Raw genomic sequence first — 24,825 nt, forward strand, 5'->3', positions numbered from 1 at the left:
TTTAAACTAGATATTTAACTTTGACAGTACAGCCAGAATAATAATAATATATAAAATAATTATCAAAAATAAAAATAATCTCTTTAATAAAATTATATAGAAAATCTTTAATATAGATAGATTTAATATTTTTAATCTTTATATATAGAACAGAGAGATTATAATTACTATAAAATAAATAAATTAAATAATATATCATAATATCAAAGAATTCATGTTTAATATTATTACTATTCTTATCTAGAAATTTAGTAGAAATAACTTTATTAATTAAATTAATAATATTAAGATCATAACCCTTTTCTAGCTAAAGAAAAATATAGAAATAAGATATTCTATATTTCTAATATTTAATAATATATATATTAATAATATAAAGATTAAAGATTCCACCTGATCTAGTAATATTATTAAGTAAAGTCTATAACTTAAAGTAAAATATATAAGTAATTAAATCAGGATAATTATATTATATTTATATAAAAATATTATAATAATCATAAATAAGATTATTAGTAATCTTATTTTAGTAAAAATTATAAATAAAAATAATAAATAAGCAGGACTTGCTAAAATAATATATAATTATTATAAAATTCTAATAATATTATTATATATAATATATATTTTTTTTAATTATAGAAGACAGAACAAAACAATAACTAATATTAATAAAATTAATATTATTTAAAAAGACTTATAAAGTATCAGTATATATATTTATATAAATTATATACTAATTAAAATAAAAAAATTCCATATACTTCAGATTATAGAATAAAAAAATATTAATTATTTATTACTGAAATAGCATGCCACCATAATAAAGTATATTAAAATTATTTTTATATATATATAACAGTTATTAATAATATATTACTGAGATTATATTACTTTATTAGCAGACTTAACCACTTTTAATTAAGCCAGTTAGATAAATATAATAATAGAAGTTATGACTACCAGTAATATAAAAAAGAATATAATATAAAAATATATATAATATATATTCTGGATAAATATAAGACAGATAACAAGAATAGCTGTTAATAGATATAAATTTAAAAAAAAATTTTTATTAAAAATATTCTTATCTAAATCTAGATCAGGAACATGGTCAGGATTAATTAGAAAAAAAAATATATTATTATTAAAAATAATAATTAGATTAAACTTTAATAATAAAAAAGTTGTAGTCCTATATATAGGAATCTTGTATAAATATAACTAAATATTATAATAATTAATTAATATATATTTATTTGAAATATCAGGAATAAAAGTAGTAATTTCAGAAATTATAAAAGAAAAATTGTAAGAACAGCCAGCAGATTAATTTAATATTAAATAAAGCTATATAAATTAGTATTCAAGATTATTTATATATATATATATATATATAATTTATTTATAATATACCTCTAATATTATAGAAAGAGATAGAATATACAGAGATTAAAAAAGAATTTTATAAATATAAAAAAAAAGATAGTAAAATAAATTATAAAAATAAAATATAATATCAAGCTTATATAATATTACAAGATATTTTTTAAGAAGAGGCTTATATAAGAGATATATATTAGTAATAATATAATAATTAAAAAAATAAAATTAAGTATAGAAAGGAAACTAACTAGATAAAAAATCTTATATATAATAAATAACTCTCTGCAGTTTAAAAAATATAAAAATTCTTATATAATTATAGGTAAGGATTCTATTAATAATTAATAAAAATATATATTAATAAATTATTCAGTAATTAAATATATTTTTAAAATAGCTTTATCTAAGCTGTATTAATACTTAATTAATAATAAAATTATTAAAAAGAATAAGATATTAGATAAAGAAATAAAAAATTAATTTTATAATATTATTCTTAAGAAGACTGACTAAAAAAAGATAAATAAATTTTAAAATATTAAAAAAAAGTACTATAATATAAATATATTATATTTATAATATCTAAATTTAATAATTATTATTAAGCAGCAGATAAATAATAAGTACAGGATATAATAATATTAAAATTAATAAAATAATAATTAGACTAATAGACTACTTTTAAGTAAATATAATAATAATTATTTAAGATATATAGTTTTCTTTTCTTTTTATAGGACTGGTATTATTTAGCTTATTATTAAGTAAAAATAAAAGTAAAATATATTATTAATAAATAAACTAGTTTAGATAAAGACTTTAAAAAGATATTAAGATACTAATTAATAGGATTAAAGATATCTATATATACTAAAGCTATAGTAATATTATTAGTACTTTAAATAAATAAATTAGAAGTTAGAATAGACTATATAAATTATATATTTAAAGAAATTAATAAGAAAGCTGTTAATATATAGTAAGTCTAATATTTAATATAGTACTGAAAGACAGGAATAATAGTAATATAATATATATAAAATTAAAACTAATTTTGAAATACAGGCTCACTGCTCTTAATAACTTTTTTATAAAAAAAATATTTAATAATATAAAAATTAAATAATAAATAAGCTGTGCAATGTAGATAGTAATAAAATAAAAATATATTTAAAAAAATAGAATATAATAATTAGAAAATAATTTAAAAAAAATATTAAATATATAAATTCAAATCTATACAGAATATATAAATAGATAGAATAATAAGAATAAATAAAGATAAAATTATAATTATTAAAAAAATAGATCTGCAGGAATATTATGGATATATAATTATAATAAAATAAGAAAAAAATTATATAAAAATAAAAAAAATTGATTATTTTATTATATAATATAATAATAATATAATATTAAATAATAGAAAATTATATATCCACAGGCAAGTAAAACCATAAAACAAAATATTAGAAATATAATTAAAAAAGATTAATAATAAAAAAATCATGTAGACTGGATATTTAACTATTATTAAATATAAAAATTTATTTTTTTGTATCAGCTATATTAAATATATTAAATAATTAAATAAAGATATTAAGATAGAGTCTGAGAAGTAGTAAATTAAATTTATATAAATTATAAGAAATACAGAGAAGGCAGTAAGATTCTAGTAAATAAGAATAAAAATATAACAGAATATAATATAATAATTAATCTAAATTCTTATAATAGAGAATAGAGAGGCGCCAGAATTATAAAGTAATATATATATAAAAAAAATAATAAATACTATAATATCTTTAATAAAGCTGTAAATATCTATATAAAAAAGTAAAATATTAAAAATATAAAAAAAAGAAAAATATAATATAAATATAGATATTAAAGATATAAAAGCAGGAACAGATACTTTAAGTTATTTATAATTTATTTTTAATAAAGAGTAATAGACAGACAGTATACTATATTATATTTATATATATTACTTTATTATATAGAAAAGAAAGATATATTTATAATAAAAGTTATTAAATTATATAATACTAACCAAACTCTGATAATAGAAATATAAGTATTATTTAAAATAATAAAATTTTTATAATCCAGTAAGTAAAGAAGCAGATATATTATAATATAATATTAATTTTAAATAAATTTAATTATATTTTATATAAAAATTAATATAATTAAAGAATACTATGCAAGATCCAAAAATACTTAAAAATAAATATTTAAAGTATTAAGAATAATTTATCAAGTAATATTATTAAGTAGAATTAGTAGTAAAGATATATCTGGTATTAACTAAATATAAAAAGAAAAAATATTAAAAATAATAAATAATACTGAAATATATAGCAGAGTAAAAAAGAAAAATATATAATATAAAAAATAAAAAAATTAATTTATACAGCTAAACTTATAATTAGAAATTAGCAGATTAAATAAATTAAATATATATAATAAAAATAAAGAACAGCAGGATAACAGTAAAATTATATAATATAAAAAATAAATTAAATAATATTAGAAATCTAGTAGTTTTTTTATTATTTTATATTTTAGTAGAGCCAGTAATATAGAAATATCTTTTTAAATTTTAATATTATTATTATTATCTTATTTTATTATTATTATTATAACCATCCAGTAATATTAAGATAGTATTTTTTAATATAGAAAATCACAGATTTATCTATATAATATATAAGATATTAATAAAGAAATTAATACTAAAAATAAGAAATAATATAATTATAGTTAAAAATACTAATATTTACCTGAAATACTTGCTCTGTAGTAAATATAAATAAAAAAAAATCTTAATAAATTAATAAAATTCTTTAATATAAGAAATATATTAATATATAATAAACAGATACTAAATATTAATAAAGAACTAGTAATAAAAATATATATTAGAATATTATAAAAGATCTTTTAATAGATATATAAAGTATTAAGAGAAATAATATTATTTAGAATAAAAAATAATATAATTAAATAATAGTATTAAAGACCAGAAAGAGAAGATAAAATTAAATATATTAATAATAATTTTAATATAGAATCAGAATCAGATTATAATTTTAATTATTTTAAAAATAATAGAAGAATCAGAAGGCACCAGAAATCTAATTTAATATATAATATAAATTTAAATAATTATTAGTTCTAATTAATATAGCTGTAAGAAAAGCCAGGCTAGCTGAAAAAAAAATATTTAATAAAAAATAGATAAAAAAAATTAAGAATATAGATATAAAATCAGAGTTTATATAAATAATTAATATATATATACTAAGAGAAAAGATTAGAAAATATAGAATTAATTTATAATAGAAAATTAATAAAGATATATACCAAAAGAGAAATAATAATATAAATATCAGATATAGTTTAAAATAAATATAATAAATAATAATATAGGTAATTACAAGTACAGAGAATAAAGTAATAGAAAAATTAATTATTAAAATAAATAAATAAATTAATAATATAATAAGGCAGAGATGTAAATACAGAAAAAGATAATAAATTATTAAATAAAAAGATAAAAAATAAATTCTAAGTAAGAATATATAAATATAAATAAATATAAATAAAGTAATAGATGCAAGTAATACAAGTAAAGTAAATAATATAAATTATAAATAATATAATTAAGTATTAAAGCAGCTACACACACAGCAGTAAATAAAATATAAATAAAGAGTAGAAAACAGTAAATAATAGATATAGATTAGTAAGATAAAAATAATAGAAGAAGACAGCAGAATCTACCTGCAGGTAGTGAGACTTTATTAACTAATCAGAAACAGCGAAAGTGTACAAATGAGGTGTGAAATAGCCTTTTGCGCGCTTTTGACAGATATATATATGATAACTGGCGCATTACCACACTTTCAGGCCGACAGTATCCGCCTACCTCCTAAGTGTGGAGGTAAAAGCCACCTATGAAACAGTACTACTAGTATTGCAGATTGAGCTTCCCAGGGTGATAACCTCTGAGAAGTGCAAGCTGTTGCGAGCTGGAAATTGATGGACATGATAAAGTCACGTGATTAGCATGCGGTTATCGAACCGGCGATAAACGCGCCGACGATTTTCCCGCCCGATAACGCCACCCTTGCGATAGCCACCGTCTACCACTTCGATTGTCAAGCTCGTCCTCTCCCAGTCACTCTATCTAAGGAGATATGGTGACAGAGGAACAGTCAGCGCCCCCGCTCGAAGTTGGGATGGGCACGCCCGGCGGTCCGAAGCGGACTCCGCTGACTCCAGAGCAATTGCGGAGAATAGTACATACTATGATCACGGTTCCTCTAGTTCGGAGCTAACACGATACTGAAATTAGGAAAGCAACCGCCAGAAGGCCATAGCAATACGGGAGCAACGCGAAGCAGAACAGGCTCGGGCTGATGCTTCATCTACAAAAGGTGTCAAGCGAACCTACTCCTCCATGACTGCCTCCGATCCTCCGGCGACTCTGCGCGATGCGGCCTCTACAGATAACCGCCCACTAGATGGCATCAAGCCGGCGCGCAACTTCACCAAGTTCGTTGAATACGACTTCTCTAAGATCACCGACACGAAGGGCGGGTTCTTGACCGAAGAAGATGACCGGTTCAACAAAGCCCTTCACGTTCGGGATGAGAAAGCGGAGCAGAAGCCAGCGCACATGACGCAGAAGGAATGGGAGCGACAACAGCTGCTGAAGAACCTCCATCGAGATCGAGCGGGAATTTTTGAACCGGGGCTCAGTGTGTTGGATGAGCGGACGCAACAGAAAACATGTCGAGAGTGTGGCAGCTTAGAAATCGACTGGAAATGGGAGGAAGCCTTCCGGTGCTGTGTCTGCCATGCTTGCAAGGATAAATTTCCGGACAAATACAGTCTGCTTACCAAGACCGAGGCACGAGAGGACTATCTCTTGACCAATCGTAAGTATCTCCCCCTCCGCTGCACAGGTTTGCGACAGGGGTTGCCACTGAGCGTTCTTGCTGACTACGGGACAAAACTACAGCCGAGCTTCAAGATGAGGAGCTCCTCCCACATCTTGAGCGCCCGAACCCGCACAAATCAACGTGGAATAACATGATGCTGTATCTACGGTATCAGGTCGAAGAATACGCCTTTTCCGCCAAGAAATGGGGTTCGCCGGAAGCATTGGACGCGGAATTCGAGCGACGCGAGAATGAGAAGAAGCGCCGGCGGGAGGTCAAATTCAAGAGCAAACTGGAAGACCTCAAGAAACGTACACGAGTCGACGCATACCGACGAAGCCGTCAAGGAGCAGCCGGCGGTAATTTCGGCGATGACTTGGGGGGTGGTGGACGACATGTACATCAGTGGGGTAGATCGGTTGAAGATCCCAAGACGGGGATTGGGGTCAAGAAATGCGTTGACTGCGGGATGGAAGTCGAAGAACTCGAATTCTAAATCATCAATGAACATATTAATGTACATGGTACTGTCGTCCTGCTCTCATCTAGGTGTTGTAGATACTCTCGGTCGCCGATCACTGCCTCAGGTATTGATTTGAAAAGCGCCAAGCAACGTGGCTCCGCGTACTCTTACCGGACTTGCCCTCCGTAATCTACTGCTTCAGTATGTCTTGGTATCACCAATATCTCCGGCACCTGGAATAACAGTAAGACAAGAAGAACCAACTATCCTAGGTGCGTAACACCCCGAAAGCATGCAAGGATGTCTGAGTGAGAGTCACAAAGATCATCCCGAGTCAATGCCGCTTCGGCCGGGACTATACCGCATCCAGCCGACCCGGGGATCCACCCAGGTCCTTCGAGTTTCCCATCCGGGCAAGGAAGGGCTGTTACCTTTACATGCGGAGACGAGCAAACAGAATGAATGGTTCGCAGTCTTCGGGGCTGCTTTCCCTCTCAGGCTGCTATGTCAGCGTTTCTTCTTCTCTTTCCTCCTCTTTCTTCCTCCTCCCCTCTTCTTCCTCCCCGACATACACGGACCCCTTCTGCCCACTCTTCACTTGCCTTTATCCGTTTCCATTATTGCATCATCTTTTCCTTGCTTCCTTGATTGACTACTACTGAAGGCTGCAAAGCGTTCATCTGTTTGATGGATGTCATGATGGATGTCATGATGGATGGATGGCATGAATACGCTCGCTGGGATGATTGGTGAAGCATTCATGGGAAATGGATTATTCAAAAGACGACGATATATCGACGTCTGCTAACACTCGCTGGTCGCTGAAAAGCAAAAGAAACAACAGGTGCAAATCGAATCGAGAATATACAACCAATGACCCCGCCGCTAGACGTCGGTCTTGAACGATGTTAGGCGCGCCTTGAGTTCCTCCTCCGGCTCATCAATGTCCATCTCTCGAAGAACACCGCTGCCAACATCATATATCAACCCGTGAACCTGAAGACCCCGATCCTGTACGGCTTCCAGGATTACATTCTTCTCCTTCAACAGTTTGACACCCTCCAGAACATTCAATTCCACCAGCTTAAGGTTGGCTTCGTCGGCCGGCAGCGAGTTCAGCAGATCCAGGTGTCTCGCACGGAGCTGGCGCAAAGGCAGCAGCCAGGGGTCAAGAATACCCAGTTGTTTGTTACCCAGTGCTGCAGCAACACCACCGCAGCTGGTGTGGCCACAGAGGACTACGTGCTTGACCTGCAGGTAGCGGACAGCATACTCGATCACGGCTGAAGAGCTGAGGTCGCCGGCATGGATGACATTGGCGATATTGCGGTGAACAAAGACGTCGCCCGGCTTGAGACCAAGAAGGGTGGTCTCAGGGCATCGAGAATCAGAGCAGCCAATCCAGAGGATCTCCGGGTGCTGGCCGACCGCGAGTGTAGGGAAGAGCGAAGGGTCCTCCTTGGCAATCTGCGCTGCCCAATCCTTGTTCTGATGCAGAGCAGAGGTGAAGCGATCTGAAGAGGCAATATTAGCACACGCTGGTGGCTTGGTGGCTGAAAAGCAAGCGATTTGTTGATATGGGTTTGTGACTGGGTGGGAAAGAAAACGGCGAGGGGTATGAGGAACACCGACTCCACAGCCCTTATACAGTTGTCGCAGTCGCAAAGCAAGCCTTGTGGAATTCATCATGGGTTGAAAGGGTTATGGGAACAAGGAAAAAAGGGTTTGCTCAACCGGAAAACAGCAAAAACGCAGTCAACGAAGTATGAGTCACTCTGCCTGTGCACGGGGGGTGGGTTTAGGAACCACGGAGCCAAATCCAACAATCACAATCTTGCTCTGGAGGTTTGCATACGCCAAATGAAACTGCGGTACAAGAACAAGGATGCAATGATACATGCAACTTCACAGTGCTCATGAAGTTGGGGAGGGTGGGAAAATCGTGGGTCGCCGCCTCTTTGCGAATTTGTCCAGGAACGTGTCCAGGAACGCCAAGAAAACATGGCTCTTGAGTTTATGCTCACGTACCTGTGCTAGTGGTCGACGCCATGATAGCTGATGCGGGAGAGAAATGATTTGAGGGAGGGTTTGCAATGATATTACGGTCGGATAGTTGGATTTGGATGCTATGGAGTAATCTGAGCTGGCAAAGGGGCACTCCTTTCCTTCTCCCCGCCGGAATCCGGGGGAGATTCTCCTGCCACTTCCAGGCCTGCAAACAGTGCAAACATCCACCACGTGAGGGTCTCACCGGAGCCCCGAAAGTGCCGTCGGTCATGCTACTCTCTAATCATGCGATCACAGATAAGCGTCGAAAAATTGTCTGATCGCTGTTTCTCTATCTCTTCATCGGTTCCACTGCCATTCAAGCCACGACGGAAGCCCGAGGGACTCGCAAACGTCGCATGACACCGCTCGCGATTCTAAGGTTTTTTCCAGCTAAGACCATCGATAAGGCTCAGTACACAGGCAGGCGGGGCTCGTCTGATTTCCTGATGTCTTCTAAAATCACACAACTCGATCTGCTTCCCTCCGCCCGGTCCTGCTCGATTCGACTCAGAAGTGACCGCGGTCTGGCCTGGCAATCCCGCAGCCTACGAATACGAATTGCCTGTGTCGTAAGCAGAACGCGGCACCCCGATTACGCTTCGCTCTGCATTGCCACTCTTATAGCCTCTAAAGTCATCCATTCTTGCAGCGGTCTCACCGTGTTGATGACAGGAGACCCAACCCTCTTTACAAAGGTGAGTGGGCCCTTTTGATCTTAAAGGGTCCTCAGGACCTAAACCCCGCGGGGTGTGTAGAGCTGTAGACCCCCACGTAAGAGTCGGTCTTACCCTGAGACTCGCAAAGTAGCCTATTCCACTGCGCTTATTCAGGATATAGAGTTGAATAATGTCCTTCTAACTTAACATTTCTACAACATAACGGCTGTGAAATGTCATTCCCTTAGCTGTACCCATGAATAGCATGAATAACAACAATCAATGCACTCCACAACGAACCACTTATACTGTCTTCTCGATATACTGGCTGAATATCTGGCCGATCTGTTTCGCACTGTCCTTCGGAATCCTCTTCTGGCCATGCTCATAGTCGACGTAGGTCGACCCAAACCGGGTCTCGTAACCTTCAGCCCATTCGAAGTTACTAGTCCAGTCAGTAAGCGCACATAACAACATCCAGGGAATAAGTATATCACAGTACTCACTCCATCAGACTCCAAGCCATATAAGCCCGCACATTCACCCCATCCAACGTATAGGCATCAGCCATAGCAGCAATATAATCACGGAAATACTGCGTCCGAAACTCATCCTTCAGCAGCTCCTCCACCGGCAAGTCATTCTCGCCCTTCAAGCTCGTCCCATTCTCCGTAACATAGATCTTCGGCTGACCGTACCGATCACTCAGCCAATTCAACAGCTTCCGGAACCCAAGTGCATACGGTCTCAACCACGCAGACTGTGTCTCTGGGCCGATGAACTCGCCCTTCTTGTTCTGGAGCAGGATTTCCAGATTTCCAGCGGTATCGTGGGGATCCGCTTCGCCGGTTTTGGCTTTGATGTAGTTGGCGCAGTAGTGGTTCATGCCGTAGAAATCATTGCTGCCGTGAACGAGAGCGATGTCTTCTGCGGTCCAGCGGGGGAGTCGGTCCCCCAGCTGCTTAACCATGCTGTCTGGATACTTTCCGTGGTAAATGGGGTCGGCGAACCATGAGATGGCGAATTCGATCTTGCGGTCGCACGCTTCGATGTCCGCTGGGTTCTCGGGGTCCCAGGGCTCGGCCCAATCTCCTATATATGAAAGAGGTAAGTAAGAAGTAATTGAGAAGAAGTATCCATACATATACATACCGTTAAGCGTAATACCTATCTCCCCACCATCCCTACCTTTAAACTCCTCGCGATAGATCTTCACCGCAGCCCCATGAGCCACAAGAATATTATGTCCCACGATCCAGCACTCCCTCGAGCTATCCCCCTCGGCGCTCTTACTCCGATCACTTGTCCGACCCGGAGCAAATTGCCCGACATTATACCCAAGAACACTACTACACCACGGCTCATTGAAGGTAATCCAATGCTTGACTTTTGAGCCCAGGGCCTGGAACATGACTCGAGCGTAGTGTGCGAAATCGGCAACGAATTCCTCCTTGTTCAGGAGTCCACCGTACCGCTTGTCGAGTTCATCGGGCAGATCCCAGTGGAAGAGTGTCACAAGGGGTGTGATCCCCGCTGCTAGGAGATCGTCGACGAATTTGACGTAGTGTTGGATTCCCTTTTCGTTGATGGGGTCGTTGCGGCCTCCCAGGGGGATGATGCGCGACCTGTATGGATGGATGGATGGTTTAGAACTACGTTCGGGTTGTGGTTGAAAATGAACGTTTGTCATGGTGTAGTATATTAAACTCACCATGAGATTGAAAAGCGGTAGGCCTGGGCGCCGCATTCTTTTAGCAGTGCGATGTCTTCCGCTGTGCGGTGGTATGAGTCGCATGCTATGTCTCCGTTGGCGCCTCCGGCTATCTTGCCCGGGATCTTGCAGAATGTGTCCCAGATGGATGGACCACGGCCGTCTTCGGCTACGGCGCCTTCGATTTGATAGCTGTTGATAAATGAGTTAGTACTCTACTGGTTTAACTGGGTGAAGTGCAGTATTGGTTGAGTGGGGGGTGGGGAGGAAATAGGTGGAAGGATACCTGGCAGTTGCGAAACCCCAGAGAAAGTCCGGAGGCAAAGTTGAGGTTGTTGCAGAACCCATGTTATGAACTTATTCGGCAAATTGATGAAGAGCGATGGTCTTTAGATTGAGAAAGAGATTGATGTCAGACAGCAGCGAGGTTGGGAGGTTTATGGGATGTTTATATAGATCATGTTGGATGTCCGCCAAGGAGGATAAATCCGCGCTAAAGAGAGTGGGGAAAGCGGGGAGGGGAGTAGTACGGACATCGAGATGAAAGAAATTGGTCGGATCCTGCCTGACTTCAGAAATCCAAAGTGGAATTGATTACTAGTAACTGAGGGGGATCAAAGAGGATCATGCTAGTAAGGATGGTGATGGAGGGAGAGAGACGCTGGAAAGATTGACGGCTGGACGGGCCGACCTCCGAAGTGTAACAGGCATAGCGTGGTCTACTTACTACTATATACTATCAACTAGTAAGAACTACTAACACTACCATGATGGAACCACTGATGGCTGGCTTGCCAAGATATAACAATGCTGTGACTACGCCCAGATCCCATTTTCTATACATGCATCCTCCTCCCCTTAAGAACGAGGCGTGGTTGTGCGTTGAATATGAATTTTCCGCTAGGGTACGAAAGTTGATTGATGCGTCTGCCAGGTTTCAAGGCGGGACTGGGTGACGTATTAATGTTCACCACGCGGTTCTGATCCACTCTCATGGCAAATTGGAAAAGATGGCCCTGGTCCATGGATCCCTCTACTGCTCTGCTCTGCTCTGCTCTGCTCATTTGTTTATCTTTATTGTTCTTACTACTTCTTGTTGATGAACACAGTGGTCGATTAATAGCCGCGGCGATGGACCGCGGAAGCATCTGTTTGCATCCACCACTGCCAAGTCTAGAACTGGACCACCTTCAGCATTCAACACACGTGTGAGCTGATGTGCTCGTGAACGGGAAAGAAGGCGGCCGCCGGCTACTTTATGAATCAAATACCAAGCGAGTATGTTTGGCAGGCACGTCAGTCTGAGGGAATTCTTGCTATGGAGCGCGGCTGAATGCGACTCCGAAGGCGTCATCAACAGAGCTGAATAGTGGCAAACTTGAACTGAATCGCTGTTTCAAACAAAATGATCCCGATGCATCACCGACAGGATCGGACCAAGATGAACGGAGCAGAAAGCTACCGACGGGCGCATGCATGACACTGAGCCGAGGAAGCAAGGGGTGATCTAACAATGAGACCCCCTAGATCGATGGCAGACACTTTAAGAGTGCGGAATCTGTCGTGCTCGATGAATGCCTATTCAAAAGTACCTGATGTAATCTGTGTCGGAGCCGAGGCATCTTAGATACAGGCAGCCCGGTCATTCCTCTAGGGATAGACGCGTGCGGGTGAATGTTTTCTTGAAGATACTAGAGCTCCCTGCCACGTACTACGGGGGATTTGTTACTGCTATAGTACTATTCACTCGGCAGGTCTTTCGGTGGTAACATCTAATAGAAAAACAGAAGGCCATTCACAGACAGTCTGATCGGTTAGTTGTAGAGTTCAGCGCAACTAAGCCTCCATTGCCCTGGTAAGAAGGAAATTACAAGAATCTAATTTTGGCTACACACCATGATAAGGCATCTAAATAAAGCGAACGATCCAGGTGCTGCGATATGTCAGATAGCATGAGATAAACCAGTCTGTAAAGCAGACCTGCATACCGTACGAGGAAAAGTGTTATCATGAGTGCTCTTATGAACGGAGACGGACGGCCAATTCCAAGGCAGTGTGGTGATTATGATGCTAATCTTTCAAGTCTGAATCCGAAGCATTCTCATTAGTAGGGTATACAGTTCAGTGAAAAGCATCCATCAGGATGGAATGGATGCTAAGGTGGTCTCTCTGCTGTGCCTTGTTTTGCAGGGAGAGGGATGGCCGAAACCGTCTCCGCCTCGTGGTATCTAATGACTCGAGGTCGAGGGTCTGCCATGGAGAAACAGGATAGGGAATCGGTACGAGCCGACCGCGGGAGCTCCATACGTACCACGCACTATTCATAGCAAACTTGGGGAATTGTTTTGATATCATAGTGGGCTATGATGTTGAGGATGAGTGGCGTCCGATCGGAGCAAAGCTAAGGATGGGAGGGACGGATGCGGGCAGTTCTCGGCCAGCAAGGGCCTAGGCTAGACTATACCTTACTATGCGGGCCGGTCTCAGCGCACTGGCATGTCTATTGTTGTTATTGTTATTATTATTATTATCATTGCTGTTGTTGATTCTCTTCGAAAGACAAAAGGTATTGCTAATGCTGTCTAGAATGTTAGGCTTGCACGCAAGCACAGCGCTGCAATGATTAACTAACTAGTCAACCAGTTAAGTCTCAACCTGTAGTCAGTCAGTAGCCCGATCTTTTTAGGGTGCGCTCGGGTTGGATCCTCCCGAAGATGTGGGGAGTTGCAGTGGGGGAACCGAATGTGTAGTCAAAAGTAGTAGGATACTATCTAATACATACTGACATAGATAGAAATAACTAGTGTTTACCACTTACTTTGAGTAGATAACCCCAACCAGGCCATAAACAATCCAATTGAGCAGATTGTTTGTTTGCGGTAGGGTGGAACAAATCACGTGCAGCGAGAGTAGCCCCGAAAGCGAAAGCGATCGAGGATCGAGATCGGAGACGCCCAATCCTCGCCTCATTCCACCCTTCCCATCCCTGCTGGGGAAAAATCAAAGAGATGCTTCCGAACACTATGAGCATCTTCGAGTCAATAGTGCTACCGCTTTCCTCTGCATTCCACTCCTTGGGCCGACATTCTGGCCCGAGTTCGGTAAACCATCTTTCTATGCCCCAGCTCTGCCGAAACCTCCCCAATTCCTTCATAACAAGCACAATAACAAGCATGGCGCGCTCCATACATATAAGTCCCGCCTCGACCGGCATCGAGATCTCACATCATATCCATCGCACATCTCGATCCACTCAGAGCGGGTTAGTCAACTCATTATTCATCCGCCGCTCCCTTTCCTGGCACTTCGCCCAGCATGAAGTGGTCCCAGCTCAACACGCTGGTTCTGCCAGTCCTGTCATGCCTCGTCCAACTCTCCTCTTCCCGCATCGTGGATTTCAGACTCGACTTGACATGGGAGGATAGCAATGTTGCGGGTATCTCCCGTAAGGCAATCCACACCAATGGCCAAGTCCCAGCACCAAATCTCCGCGTGAACCAAGGCGACCAGGTGAGAGTTCTGGTCAACAACTCCATGCCATTCGGCACCACAGTCCACTGGCACGGTAAGCTCATCGCAGCGCGGCAACACGCCTATCCAAGCCTCGGCCTTGTTCTTTCTTTCAGATACTGACCCACGGACTAGGTATCCCTCAGTATGGCACCCCATGGTCAGACGGGGTCCCGGGCCTCAACCAAGAAATGATCAAGCCTGGTGAGCAATTCTACTATGAATGGACGGCCACCGATTACGGCTCCTACGCCTATCATGCCCACACCAGAGCCCAGATGGACGACGGTCTCTATGGTGCCATCTATGTAGAACCGCGTGCAGACGTGCAGAGACCGTTTAGCAAGATCAGCAGCATCCCGTATGAACTCCAAGCCATGCTGCAAGCTGAAAAGAACACCCATCCAATCATGCTCTCCGATTGGCGAGCTTTCACGTCCGAGGAGACTTTGCAAATCGAAGAAGACTCTGGAGTTCAGGCGACCTGTACTAATGCCATCCTGGTCAATGGTAAAGGGTCGGTTATCTGCCCCCCGCAGGACCACATCAATGACCTCACCCGATCGGGTGAATGGACTGCGCTTTCAAGCGCAGGAAATGCAACCATGTCTGATATGGGGTAGGTCTATTGTCTTCTTCGTTCTTGATCTCTTCATTCCTTTGCTTTCTTCCTTGTTGGCATTGTTGCATGCTATCGATCGGTTCACTTACCATGTATCAGCTGCATGCCACCCCTTAAAGCCCGTCTGGGCGGGTTCCCGTTCGACGTGAGCAAGATTCCGCCGGGGTACTACCAGGGTTGTGTACCGACCGTTGGTGAGCAAGAAGTGCTTTCCGTCGACCCGAGGACCCGATACGTCAGCTACGACCTCATCAGCCTACCTGGCACGTCCAACTTGGTTTTCTCCATCGATGAACATCCTATGTATCTCTATGCGGTCGATGGCCGCTATGTCGATCCCCTGGTGGTCGATGCTATCAATGTGTACGCCGGATCGCGGTACTCGGTCCTTGTGAAGCTAGACCAACCCATTAGCATATATACCGTCCGCGTTGCTAACAAGTTCGCAAACCAAATCATCAACGGCACCGCCCTGATGTCCTACTCTGGCTCCAATCCAAGCCAGTTCAACACCTCTACACGTTACATCAACGAAGTCGGTACCGCGGCTGGTATCAACGGCACTATCATTCTCGACGAGGCCCAAATCGTCCCATTTGAACAGGAGGCGCCTGCTCCCGAGCCAGACCAGACCCAGATCCTTCAAGTCAACCTCTATAACGCCTCCTATCGCTGGACCCTCGGCGAAGCCAGTTATCCCATGGCCAATGAGGATCTCACTCCCCCTGCACTTTTCAACTACTCCTCAATCCCGGCCGAATACACTGTCAAAACTAAGAACAACACCTGGGTAGACATTATCTTCAATATGACCTCGATCGGGCAGCCGCAGCACCCGATCCACAAACACTCCAACAAATTCTTTGTCCTTGGGTGGGGCGCCGGGGTATGGAGGTGGTCTACTGTGGCTGAGGCAATGAAAGAAATCCCTGATAGTCTCAACTTGGTGAATCCTCAACTCCGCGACACCTTCCAGACGCCGGCATCGACACCGAACCATAGCTGGTTAGCGATCCGCTATCATGTGGTCAACCCCGGTCCGTTCTTTATGCACTGTCATCTGTCTATGCACGAGAGCGGTGGATTAGCTGTGGCCCTGTTAGATGGGGTGGATGCGTGGCCGACGGTACCAGACCGGTACCAGTTGCCAGCGTTGGCGGACCCGGCGGGGAACACCCCGGCAACGCATGGATTGATGGATCATCCTGGCTTTGACTGATTGACCATCCGTCAGCTGACTGTTTTCTTTCACTACCATTCATCATCTTGCATATAGCCGGCGATCTCGCGATGTGTGAGCGGCTTAGGGCGTTGGGGTTTTTCATTGGGTTCTATTCTGTTCCGCTTGGCGGATCTTCATGCATTGTTCTGTCACAATTACACGTTGTTCCCGTGACTCTCTTTTTTCGGTGTTTATTTGAGACTATGAATTATCTGGCATATACTTTGAAGATGGACATGGTAATCAGCTGTCGTTAGCATGCATCTATTTTATATTCTTTCAACATGCTCTGCTACATATAATACTAGTTCCCGATGTATTTCTGCTTCGCGAGTGCAGCTATGACTTGGTAGTTGAACTCAAAGTGAACGTCATATGCAATACTACCCCTCTGCGCGATACATACACTCACCCATACAGATATATATATCACCATCACTGCCCTACCAAGTTACAGAATAAAGACAACCCAAACATCCAACAGAGATTGCACTAAATTGATAGACAGTCCGGACTGCGACAGTAGTAGATGAGGCAATGGATATCCAGCTACCACGCACTGAGATCACGAGTTAGATACTACATGCTACTACATAATACTCTATCTATGTGTGCTTCAATTGAACGAGTTGTCTTCAAGCTGGAAAGTGGAATGTAGTATTGTATTTCTCCAAATCCACCCCTTCTGTATATATTGCACCCGCGACCCCGAACAGACTTAATGAACATGGACCTGGACACCTAAGCCCTTCTTAATGGAATCTTTCCTTCATTAAAAAAATGAAAAGAAAAGTCACTCTTCTCCATATACAAAGCACATTACTACATCCACCCCCAGTTCCTGACTACCACGCGAGCACCAATTCCTGAATGCCATAAGCACATATAACCACCCACCCAACACAAACCTTAAATAGTCTCTGCATGTATGCATGCATGCATGCATGCATTAATGTACCCCCTCCCAGCAATCCAAATATCGCGTGGCTGGGCAAAAGGAAAGGAACCATCCACCCCCCCTGGATTGGGATTGAACGCAATTTGCCTCCCCTCTTTTCCCGCAAGCAAGGGATGAATCGCCGTACGCGGAAAAGAAGGCGAAGTTATGTAAGTAAACCTGGCATTTTTGCCCTTGGGAAGGACGGACACATTCTTAAATATGCGCTACGCTGTTCTCTGCACTATTGCTGCTGCATGCGATTAATTGCCTCCCTCTTCACCATCAGTTGACTCCTATCAGTGAGATAGATACGAACTTCATCATCTCCAGCAGATATCGCTATCGCTATCGCTATCATGTATTCTTTCAAAGCCTTCACTCTATTGAGCACGCTGCTTCTGGCTGGGGTTGGGAGTGCGAGGTTGAGTACGACTGTACGTGCCCTTTTTTCTGAATAGCTAGCCAGCTGATTACAACCCTACAATGAATGCATTGAATAATGGATAAGGTCACTAACTAACTGAATACTGTATACAGATCGGTCTTGAGACAGACGAAGGCAGCCACTCGGTTCAGATCCCCTTCGATGACTGTACTCAGGTTGGGCAGTTGTAAGTTGATGATTCACCAATGTCGACTTCATTTGATGTTATAATATATTATACTTGAGATGAGAAAGAAACAGAGAATGAAAGGAGGAGTCTCGTTAACAAAAGTTATTATTACCTGTCACAGTGAAGTTCGAGGCGTGTTCCTCTCAAAGACGTGTCGTCTTTTCACGTAAGTGACTTTCCTTTTACCCAAGATAGTACTTGACTGCACATAGTGCATACTGACTCGAACATGTTTCTATAGTGGAGTAGGCTGCACCGGACGAAACACCCTCCTGCAGCCTGGTGAACATACCTCGTCGGAGCCGGTTTATGTCGATAGTGTGCTGTGCTACCCGTGAAGGGACATATACTTGGTTGTTCTTGGGGTGGGAATGGGGGTTTGGGGGTGTATAATAGGAGTTGAGGGATGAGTGGTTGGGAAGTTATGGAATAATGTGTCATAATAGGTTGAATGGTAATTGTTGAGGTGGATTTCACCTAAATTTCATTCCATCGGAAGCTGGGTAGGAAATATAGAGGGCAGTGTATTATTTACGATTCTCTGATGTGGGATCGATGGGGTGATACTCAAGGTACCACCTCGGCCTTCGTATTTGATGTTTGTGTAGGTCGTAGGTCACAGATGATTTGTGCAGATGAGCTCCTGTGGAAGGCGACTTACTGCACGTAAGTTCGTGATAGCATATCACTTGCTGCTCCTGAAGGAACTAAGTCTCACGGAATACTTTCTGGTTTCCGGTACGATGCAGCGATCACTGTAGGGTAACAGCGGTCCAGAAAAGGGTCCAGGTGTGATAGTCGTGTTTACCAGGCATCTGGATTGGTTTCCTTTCCAGGCACCGCCCCTGATCACTCGTGTATAATCTGCTCATCTCAACATCACTCCTTTTTCCTCCCCTCCAGCACACGCATCACATCCGTCACACTGTCCTTGTCGCCCTTCTTCTTCTTCGGCCCTCGTTTCCTCTTCTTCCCGCCGCGTCCCTCGGTCTCCAGTACCACTTCCTCGTCTTCCTCGTCGTCGTCATTGCGACTTCCTCCAAAGCCCATGTCCATATCCATGGCATCCAGGGCTTCCCGCCGACGCGCCTCCTCCAGGAACCTCTTTCGTCGAAGCGCCGTCTCGTCGTCGACATCTTCAGCATCAGCATTGGCAGCACCAGCCTCCTCGGATTGTCGTAATGCAGCAGCTCGTTTCAGGGCCGCCAGTAGAGTAGGATCTTTAGCCAATGGGTTCGACCGGTCCACCTCAGGAACTTCATCCGTTGTAGACGTAGAAAAGTAATTTCGAGGCCGGCTTGTTGTCACCTCCGGTTTCTTCGTATCACCGGTAGCAGGAGCTGGTTCTGTGACCTTTGGCTTCTCGCCATCTTCACTCTCATCCGACGAATCGTCGTCATCTGGTAGATCACCAAGCGGGTTATAGTCATCTCCGACGCCAGCAAAAATATCATCGTCATCATCCTCCGCCGGCGCGGGAGCCTTAGTGGCAACCTCTGCTGGAACCTCCATGCCTAACGGCTTCGCATCCTTATCCGGCATCAATAACCCAGCAGGCCCATCACCAGCACCACCACCAACCTCACCAGGCTTATCTAGCCATCTCACCTTCCTCTTCGTCTTGCCCTCCGCGTCCGTGATCTGTAGAATCTCCTTCCTTCGCCCATTCTCATCCTGCTCCACCCAACGCTTCTTCTCCGCCTTAGACTCTCCCCCGATCCTCTTGAACTTAGTCCCCAACGCGGGCTCAGCCGGCTTCGCCGCCTCAGCCGCAGCAGCAGCCCGACTGGCCTTCAACTCCCTGAGAATCTCGTCTCTTGATTTTCTCTGAGCCATGACCCCCTTCTTCTTCTCTTTATTCTCCTTCGGGGCAGCAGTCAATGCATCCACCCCCTCGCCCTTTTCTCCCAAAACCCGATCCAACTCCTCATCCACATCTGCCACATCTTCTTTCTCCTTCCCCTCACCCTTCTCCCCTTCCTTTTCCAAGACATCAACATCCTCACCCCCCTTAACCCTCCTCAGCAACTCCCAATCCAGCCCCTTGACCATATGCGTACTCTTCAAATCACCACCCACCCCCATCTCAGCCCGCAACTTCTCAAACGTCCCCTGGTCAATCTGTCCTAATTTGACCATCTCCTCCAACGCCTTGACACGCTTCTCCAAATCCGACACATCGCCGCCACTATCCCCCCCTTCTTCCGCTTCTTCCTTCTGGCGCAACAATGCAGCCCGATCTTGATATCCGGACGGTAGTTTCGTTCCCTTGGGGGCGGCGGAGGATTTGAACTTCTTGGAAGCGGGTTGGGCTTCGCGGCGGTATTCGGCTAGTTGGCGCGCAAAGTCGACGTTTGTCAAGGCGCGACTGCGACGAAAAGAGGGTTCGTTAGTAAGACCAACCATGTAAAATAAAGGTAAGGTTATAAGCGCAGGTGGTTTTGGGGGGGGGGGGTATCAGCTCACGGTGTCATGGGGATGCTGGAGCGGAGGCGCGAGCCCAGAGCGCCGGCTGCGGGGGTCGCATTGCCGATGCTTTTGCGCGGTTGTTGTTGGGATGGAGAGGATGCATCTGGACTGGTGGATTTGGCGGCGGGTTTGGAGGAAGGGTTGTCGAGGACAAGGCGACGGAATTGGTCGTTGTTCATGGCTGGATGCGATGGATGCGCTGCGATGCGGAGGGCGGAGGTTGTCCAACTGTTATGTGCTTTTGCGAAAGGTATCCTTTCCGGTGAGGTTTGAAGAAGATGATTACTATTGAGGCATGTCTCACAGTAGGATGCGCGTTGAAGGAGAGATATTGTTTGTAGCGGGTTCAATCATGATGGGGGAAAGTCGCGGCTTCATATGAAAGATGTTCAGACGTCAGGTTCTTGGCATCGGCATCGGCGATAACTGAAGTGCCTGAGGCTGACCACCTAAACTAAATAAAAATTACCACAGTTTTGTAAGGGATCATGTGATTGACTATTTTTCAAAATGAAACGGTATGCAACATCATGATATTGTATGCCTCCAAAGGTCCATGGTTTATTTTAAAGCGGCACCAGAAATGGGGGAGAAAAGCGGCGGGAGATCGATACGACTAACAAGCGCTTCAACGGCCTCAAGGGAGGCTCCCAATTTAGCTAGAACTACTAATCATTTTGTTTTACAGATGGCACTCAGACTAACTAGCTAGTTTTAGGTTAAAATATTTTGTGTCGGAGGATCTACAGAATTTTGTTCTATTTAATTGTTTTATTTTCTATTTTTCTCCTCCCGAGATAAGGAACTACTTCCTACTAAGATCAAAGTGCTAAATCATCATTGACAATGAAATGGTATAATATGAAACATCCAACATTAGACACGTATTACATCTAAAAGTCAAAAATACAGAGGGCATCCTTTTCGAAAGTCTAGATTGATTACTATCAGAAACTAGTTTAGTAGCGGAGGGTGTGAACAGGAAGAAAGTATCATATCAGGCCATAAGCTGCTCTTTCCTCTTTCTCCCGCGTGCGCCCTTTTTGTCCCTTTTTCACATGTCACGCCACTCCCCTTGTGTCAATCCAAACTCTCCAACTTTCCTTCCAGCACTTTTTCTTCCTCATCCCTGCCTCATTGCTGCCTGCTTGTTCTTCGCAGCATTTTTTACCCTCCATCTCTCTCCTCCGATATTCACGGCCATCGAAATATGCCCTTTGCATCCCGCCATTCTTCCTTGTCCTCTCGATCCTGACCTCCCTTGACTTTCCACCTCCGCAATCCCCCCCCGTTTCCCGCAAAAATGGCCGCCGCTGTTGTCGCCAATGGCCATACCACCCCCTCTGCCGATGTCGCCAAACAGCGCAGGCTAATTCACCACCATGCCGATGTCGTGATTGTGGGCGCTGGAATACTGGGATGTGCATTGGCGGTGGCACTTGGAAGACAAGGGCGCAGCGTCCTACTGTTGGAGGCGTCCATGAAGGAGCCTGACCGGATCGTCGGAGAGTTGCTACAGCCTGGCGGTGTCGAGGCGCTTGGGAAATTGGGTCTTGCCGATTGTCTGGAAGACATTGACGCCATCCCAGCCAAGGGCTACTATGTGTCGTACTTTGGGAAACCCGTCTCGTTCGCCTACCCCAAGCCCTCCCCGTCGTCGCCCGCCCCGCAAGGGCGTTGTTTCCACCATGGCCGCTTTGTCATGAAGCTGCGAGCTGCCGCGCTGGCCTGTCCCAACATCACGGTCGTAGAGACCAAGGCCACCGACTTGGTCACTTGCTCCCACACCAAGCAGGTTCTTGGTGTCGAGTGTGTGACCGGCGACATGAAGGATTGCTACTTTGGCCATCTGACGGTGGTGGCAGATGGCTACGCCTCCAAATTCCGCAAGCAATACCACTCCAACACCCCTAAGGTCCGGTCCAGGTTCTGGGGCTTGGAGTTGATCGATGCAGACCTTCCCATGCCTTACCATGGCCACGTCCTCCTTAGCGACAATGCCCCTATCCTCGTCTACCAAATCGGCACCCACGAAACCCGCATCCTCATCGACATCCCTGAGAACCTCCCATCGGCCTCCGTCAAGAACGGCGGTGTCAAGAACCACCTTCGCAACGTCGTGCTCCCGTCCCTTCCCGAATCTATTCGGCCTTCATTCGTTGCTGCGTTGGACAAGGGTCAGCTGCGCTCTATGCCAAACTCATATCTTCCTAGTGCGCCGAACAAAACTCCCGGTCTGGTCATTCTGGGAGATGCGCTCAACATGCGGCATCCGCTGACCGGTGGAGGAATGACCGTCGCATTCAACGACGTCGTGGTCCTACGTGACCTGCTCAGCCCGGAGAAGGTCCCCACTCTCGCTAATCATGAGCAAGTCCTGCGACAGCTGTCCTCCTTCCACTGGCAACGGAAGAAAGCATCCTCAGTCATCAACATCTTAGCGCAGGCTCTCTATGCCCTGTTCGCTGCCAAAGGTTTGTTTTATAACCTCCCCCATTGCACCCAGAGTCCCAGCAGCTAATGCCAGACCCCTCCTGGGGCAAATCCAGACGAAAATATGCGTGCTCTCCAACGAGGCTGCTTCCGTTACTTCGAGCTAGGAATGACCAGCGGCCCAATAGGTCTTCTAGGTGGGCTGATCAAAAAGCCAGATGTTCTGTTCTGGCATTTCTTCAGTGTCGCCTTTCTCTCTCTCTGGCTCGTCATCACCGAGCACCCCTTTTACATGCTGCCTCTGGCCTTCCTGAAATGCATCATGGTTTTCTGGACCGCTTGCGTTGTAATTTTCCCCTACATGCTGATAGAGGCATTCTGCTAAAGGGGAAATCGCCGCTGCCGTCACCATTACTACCACCATCATCAGCAGCAGCATCATCCTCATTTACCCTACATGTCTTCCCCTAACTTCATTCTACCTCTTTATTTATACCTAATGAACCCACACCGGGTTGATTCATTTCAATGAGTTGCAAGTGCCGAAGAAGCCATGACCACCAATCCCGTCCACATGTATTTATCACACACCAGATCTGATCATTTTTCTCTTGTCATATATTCTCTGTGTTACCTTTTAATACCTCCCTTTCTTGCTTCTGATCCTACATGTATTACTAGAAAGCTATTTCTTGTCTTCTTGCTCCAAAAGTACTACCATCTGTATCTTCTAGATTCTGTATATACGATAGAATTGATCGATCGTCTTCTTTCCGAAAAATGGCAAGGCCCGGACGCATAATCTGCAGGATGTAACACCGGAGGTGATCCAAGATGAAATCTTCTGTTGTATTGGGGTTGAAGGAATAACGTAGTTAGTATATTGTTCAATGTTCAATGACAATAACCACAACATGGTTCTACAGGGAAAGAAGACCTGATGGTAGAAATCACATGGTATATGTAAATTCCAACGTCTACATTTGCACCTCTCCCCCCGCCCCCCAACCCAACTGCCCAAACCCCATGACCGATGTGGATGAATATGTAACATAGGCAATGAAAGAACAAGAAGAAAACGGAAGCAGCATCTCTGTCAACTAATCGACACACACGCACGCAAAACAAGAAACTGTGAAAGTCAAACCATATGAACCCGCTCGCCCGGCTCCCTGCTATGATGGTATATTGACAATGACAATGACAATGATAATGATGATGATGATGATGTTGGTGATGATGATGATGATGATGATGACGGTCATGCCGATGGACTATAATCTTCAAGAGCGGATGAAAAAGAAAACAAAACAAAACAATATGATGAAGAAACAAAAACGGCGAGGAGACCAATTAGGCCCAGACGAAGGAAGAAGAACGGGCCATCTAGGCCATATGCCATTCCGCTTCAATTTTGGTGTCTTTCAAATCAGCTGACACTTCTTTTTTTATCTTCCCCCTTGGAGCTCAATGGCATCCGCGGGGATATTTCATTTGGTCTGCGTAATTTTTTTTTGCGTTTCGCTGCCCTCTATGCAGCACCACTGCAGGGAGCAAGGGGGAGAGATGATACAGCCGGTATGCAAAGTCGTATGGACCCAACAGCCTGGGGGAAGCCCTCAATCACAACCCAAAGGAGTCGAATGTAAACTCCAAACCACATCAAAACAAAACCACAACGTATAAGATGAACCACGACATAGAGGACGGGGCAACATATATCATATGCAATTCTCACAAGTAACCCATGGTAACCAGCCAAACCCCCCTGACTTGCCAATTTTCCGTTATTTAA

General features: G+C 42.6%; 7 protein-coding genes across 7 annotated transcripts; 4 read left to right on the plus strand and 3 right to left on the minus strand.

Moving 5' to 3' along the window:
* Window positions 1-5,594: 5,594 nt before the first annotated feature.
* Window positions 5,595-6,837, plus strand: rad14 (DNA repair protein RAD14; the record flags this gene model as incomplete). Its single annotated transcript, XM_041690625.1, has 3 exons — window positions 5,595-5,696; window positions 5,753-6,338; window positions 6,422-6,837. The coding sequence occupies 3 exons, from the start codon at window positions 5,595-5,597 to the stop codon at window positions 6,835-6,837; spliced, it is 1,104 nt and encodes a 367-aa protein (XP_041544191.1).
* Window positions 6,838-7,689: 852 nt separating this feature from the next.
* Window positions 7,690-9,082, minus strand: AKAW2_50771A (carbonic anhydrase; the record flags this gene model as incomplete). Its single annotated transcript, XM_041690626.1, has 2 exons — window positions 7,690-8,318; window positions 8,833-9,082. 2 exons carry the CDS (start codon window positions 9,080-9,082, stop codon window positions 7,690-7,692), a joined length of 879 nt encoding a protein of 292 aa, XP_041544192.1.
* A 730-nt stretch (window positions 9,083-9,812) lies between these two features.
* On the minus strand, window positions 9,813-11,568 carry AKAW2_50772A (uncharacterized protein; the record flags this gene model as incomplete). Its single annotated transcript, XM_041690627.1, has 5 exons — window positions 9,813-9,954; window positions 10,016-10,601; window positions 10,662-11,134; window positions 11,221-11,412; window positions 11,507-11,568. The coding sequence occupies 5 exons, from the start codon at window positions 11,566-11,568 to the stop codon at window positions 9,813-9,815; spliced, it is 1,455 nt and encodes a 484-aa protein (XP_041544193.1).
* A 2,967-nt stretch (window positions 11,569-14,535) lies between these two features.
* On the plus strand, window positions 14,536-16,571 carry AKAW2_50773S (uncharacterized protein; the record flags this gene model as incomplete). The annotated part of the gene is made up of 3 exons (XM_041690628.1): window positions 14,536-14,785; window positions 14,866-15,349; window positions 15,452-16,571. 3 exons carry the CDS (start codon window positions 14,536-14,538, stop codon window positions 16,569-16,571), a joined length of 1,854 nt encoding a protein of 617 aa, XP_041544194.1.
* A 1,299-nt stretch (window positions 16,572-17,870) lies between these two features.
* Window positions 17,871-18,466, plus strand: AKAW2_50774S (uncharacterized protein; the record flags this gene model as incomplete). The annotated part of the gene is made up of 4 exons (XM_041690629.1): window positions 17,871-17,948; window positions 18,052-18,125; window positions 18,250-18,294; window positions 18,370-18,466. The coding sequence occupies 4 exons, from the start codon at window positions 17,871-17,873 to the stop codon at window positions 18,464-18,466; spliced, it is 294 nt and encodes a 97-aa protein (XP_041544195.1).
* A 541-nt stretch (window positions 18,467-19,007) lies between these two features.
* Window positions 19,008-20,776, minus strand: AKAW2_50775A (uncharacterized protein; the record flags this gene model as incomplete). Its single annotated transcript, XM_041690630.1, has 2 exons — window positions 19,008-20,496; window positions 20,595-20,776. The coding sequence occupies 2 exons, from the start codon at window positions 20,774-20,776 to the stop codon at window positions 19,008-19,010; spliced, it is 1,671 nt and encodes a 556-aa protein (XP_041544196.1).
* Window positions 20,777-21,900: 1,124 nt separating this feature from the next.
* On the plus strand, window positions 21,901-23,415 carry erg1 (squalene monooxygenase erg1; the record flags this gene model as incomplete). Its single annotated transcript, XM_041690631.1, has 2 exons — window positions 21,901-23,071; window positions 23,147-23,415. 2 exons carry the CDS (start codon window positions 21,901-21,903, stop codon window positions 23,413-23,415), a joined length of 1,440 nt encoding a protein of 479 aa, XP_041544197.1.
* Between the last annotated feature and the right edge of the window lie 1,410 nt (window positions 23,416-24,825).

Source organism: Aspergillus luchuensis, chromosome 5, assembly GCF_016861625.1.
Source record: "Aspergillus luchuensis IFO 4308 DNA, chromosome 5, nearly complete sequence".
Lineage (NCBI taxonomy): Eukaryota > Fungi > Ascomycota > Eurotiomycetes > Eurotiales > Aspergillaceae > Aspergillus > Aspergillus luchuensis.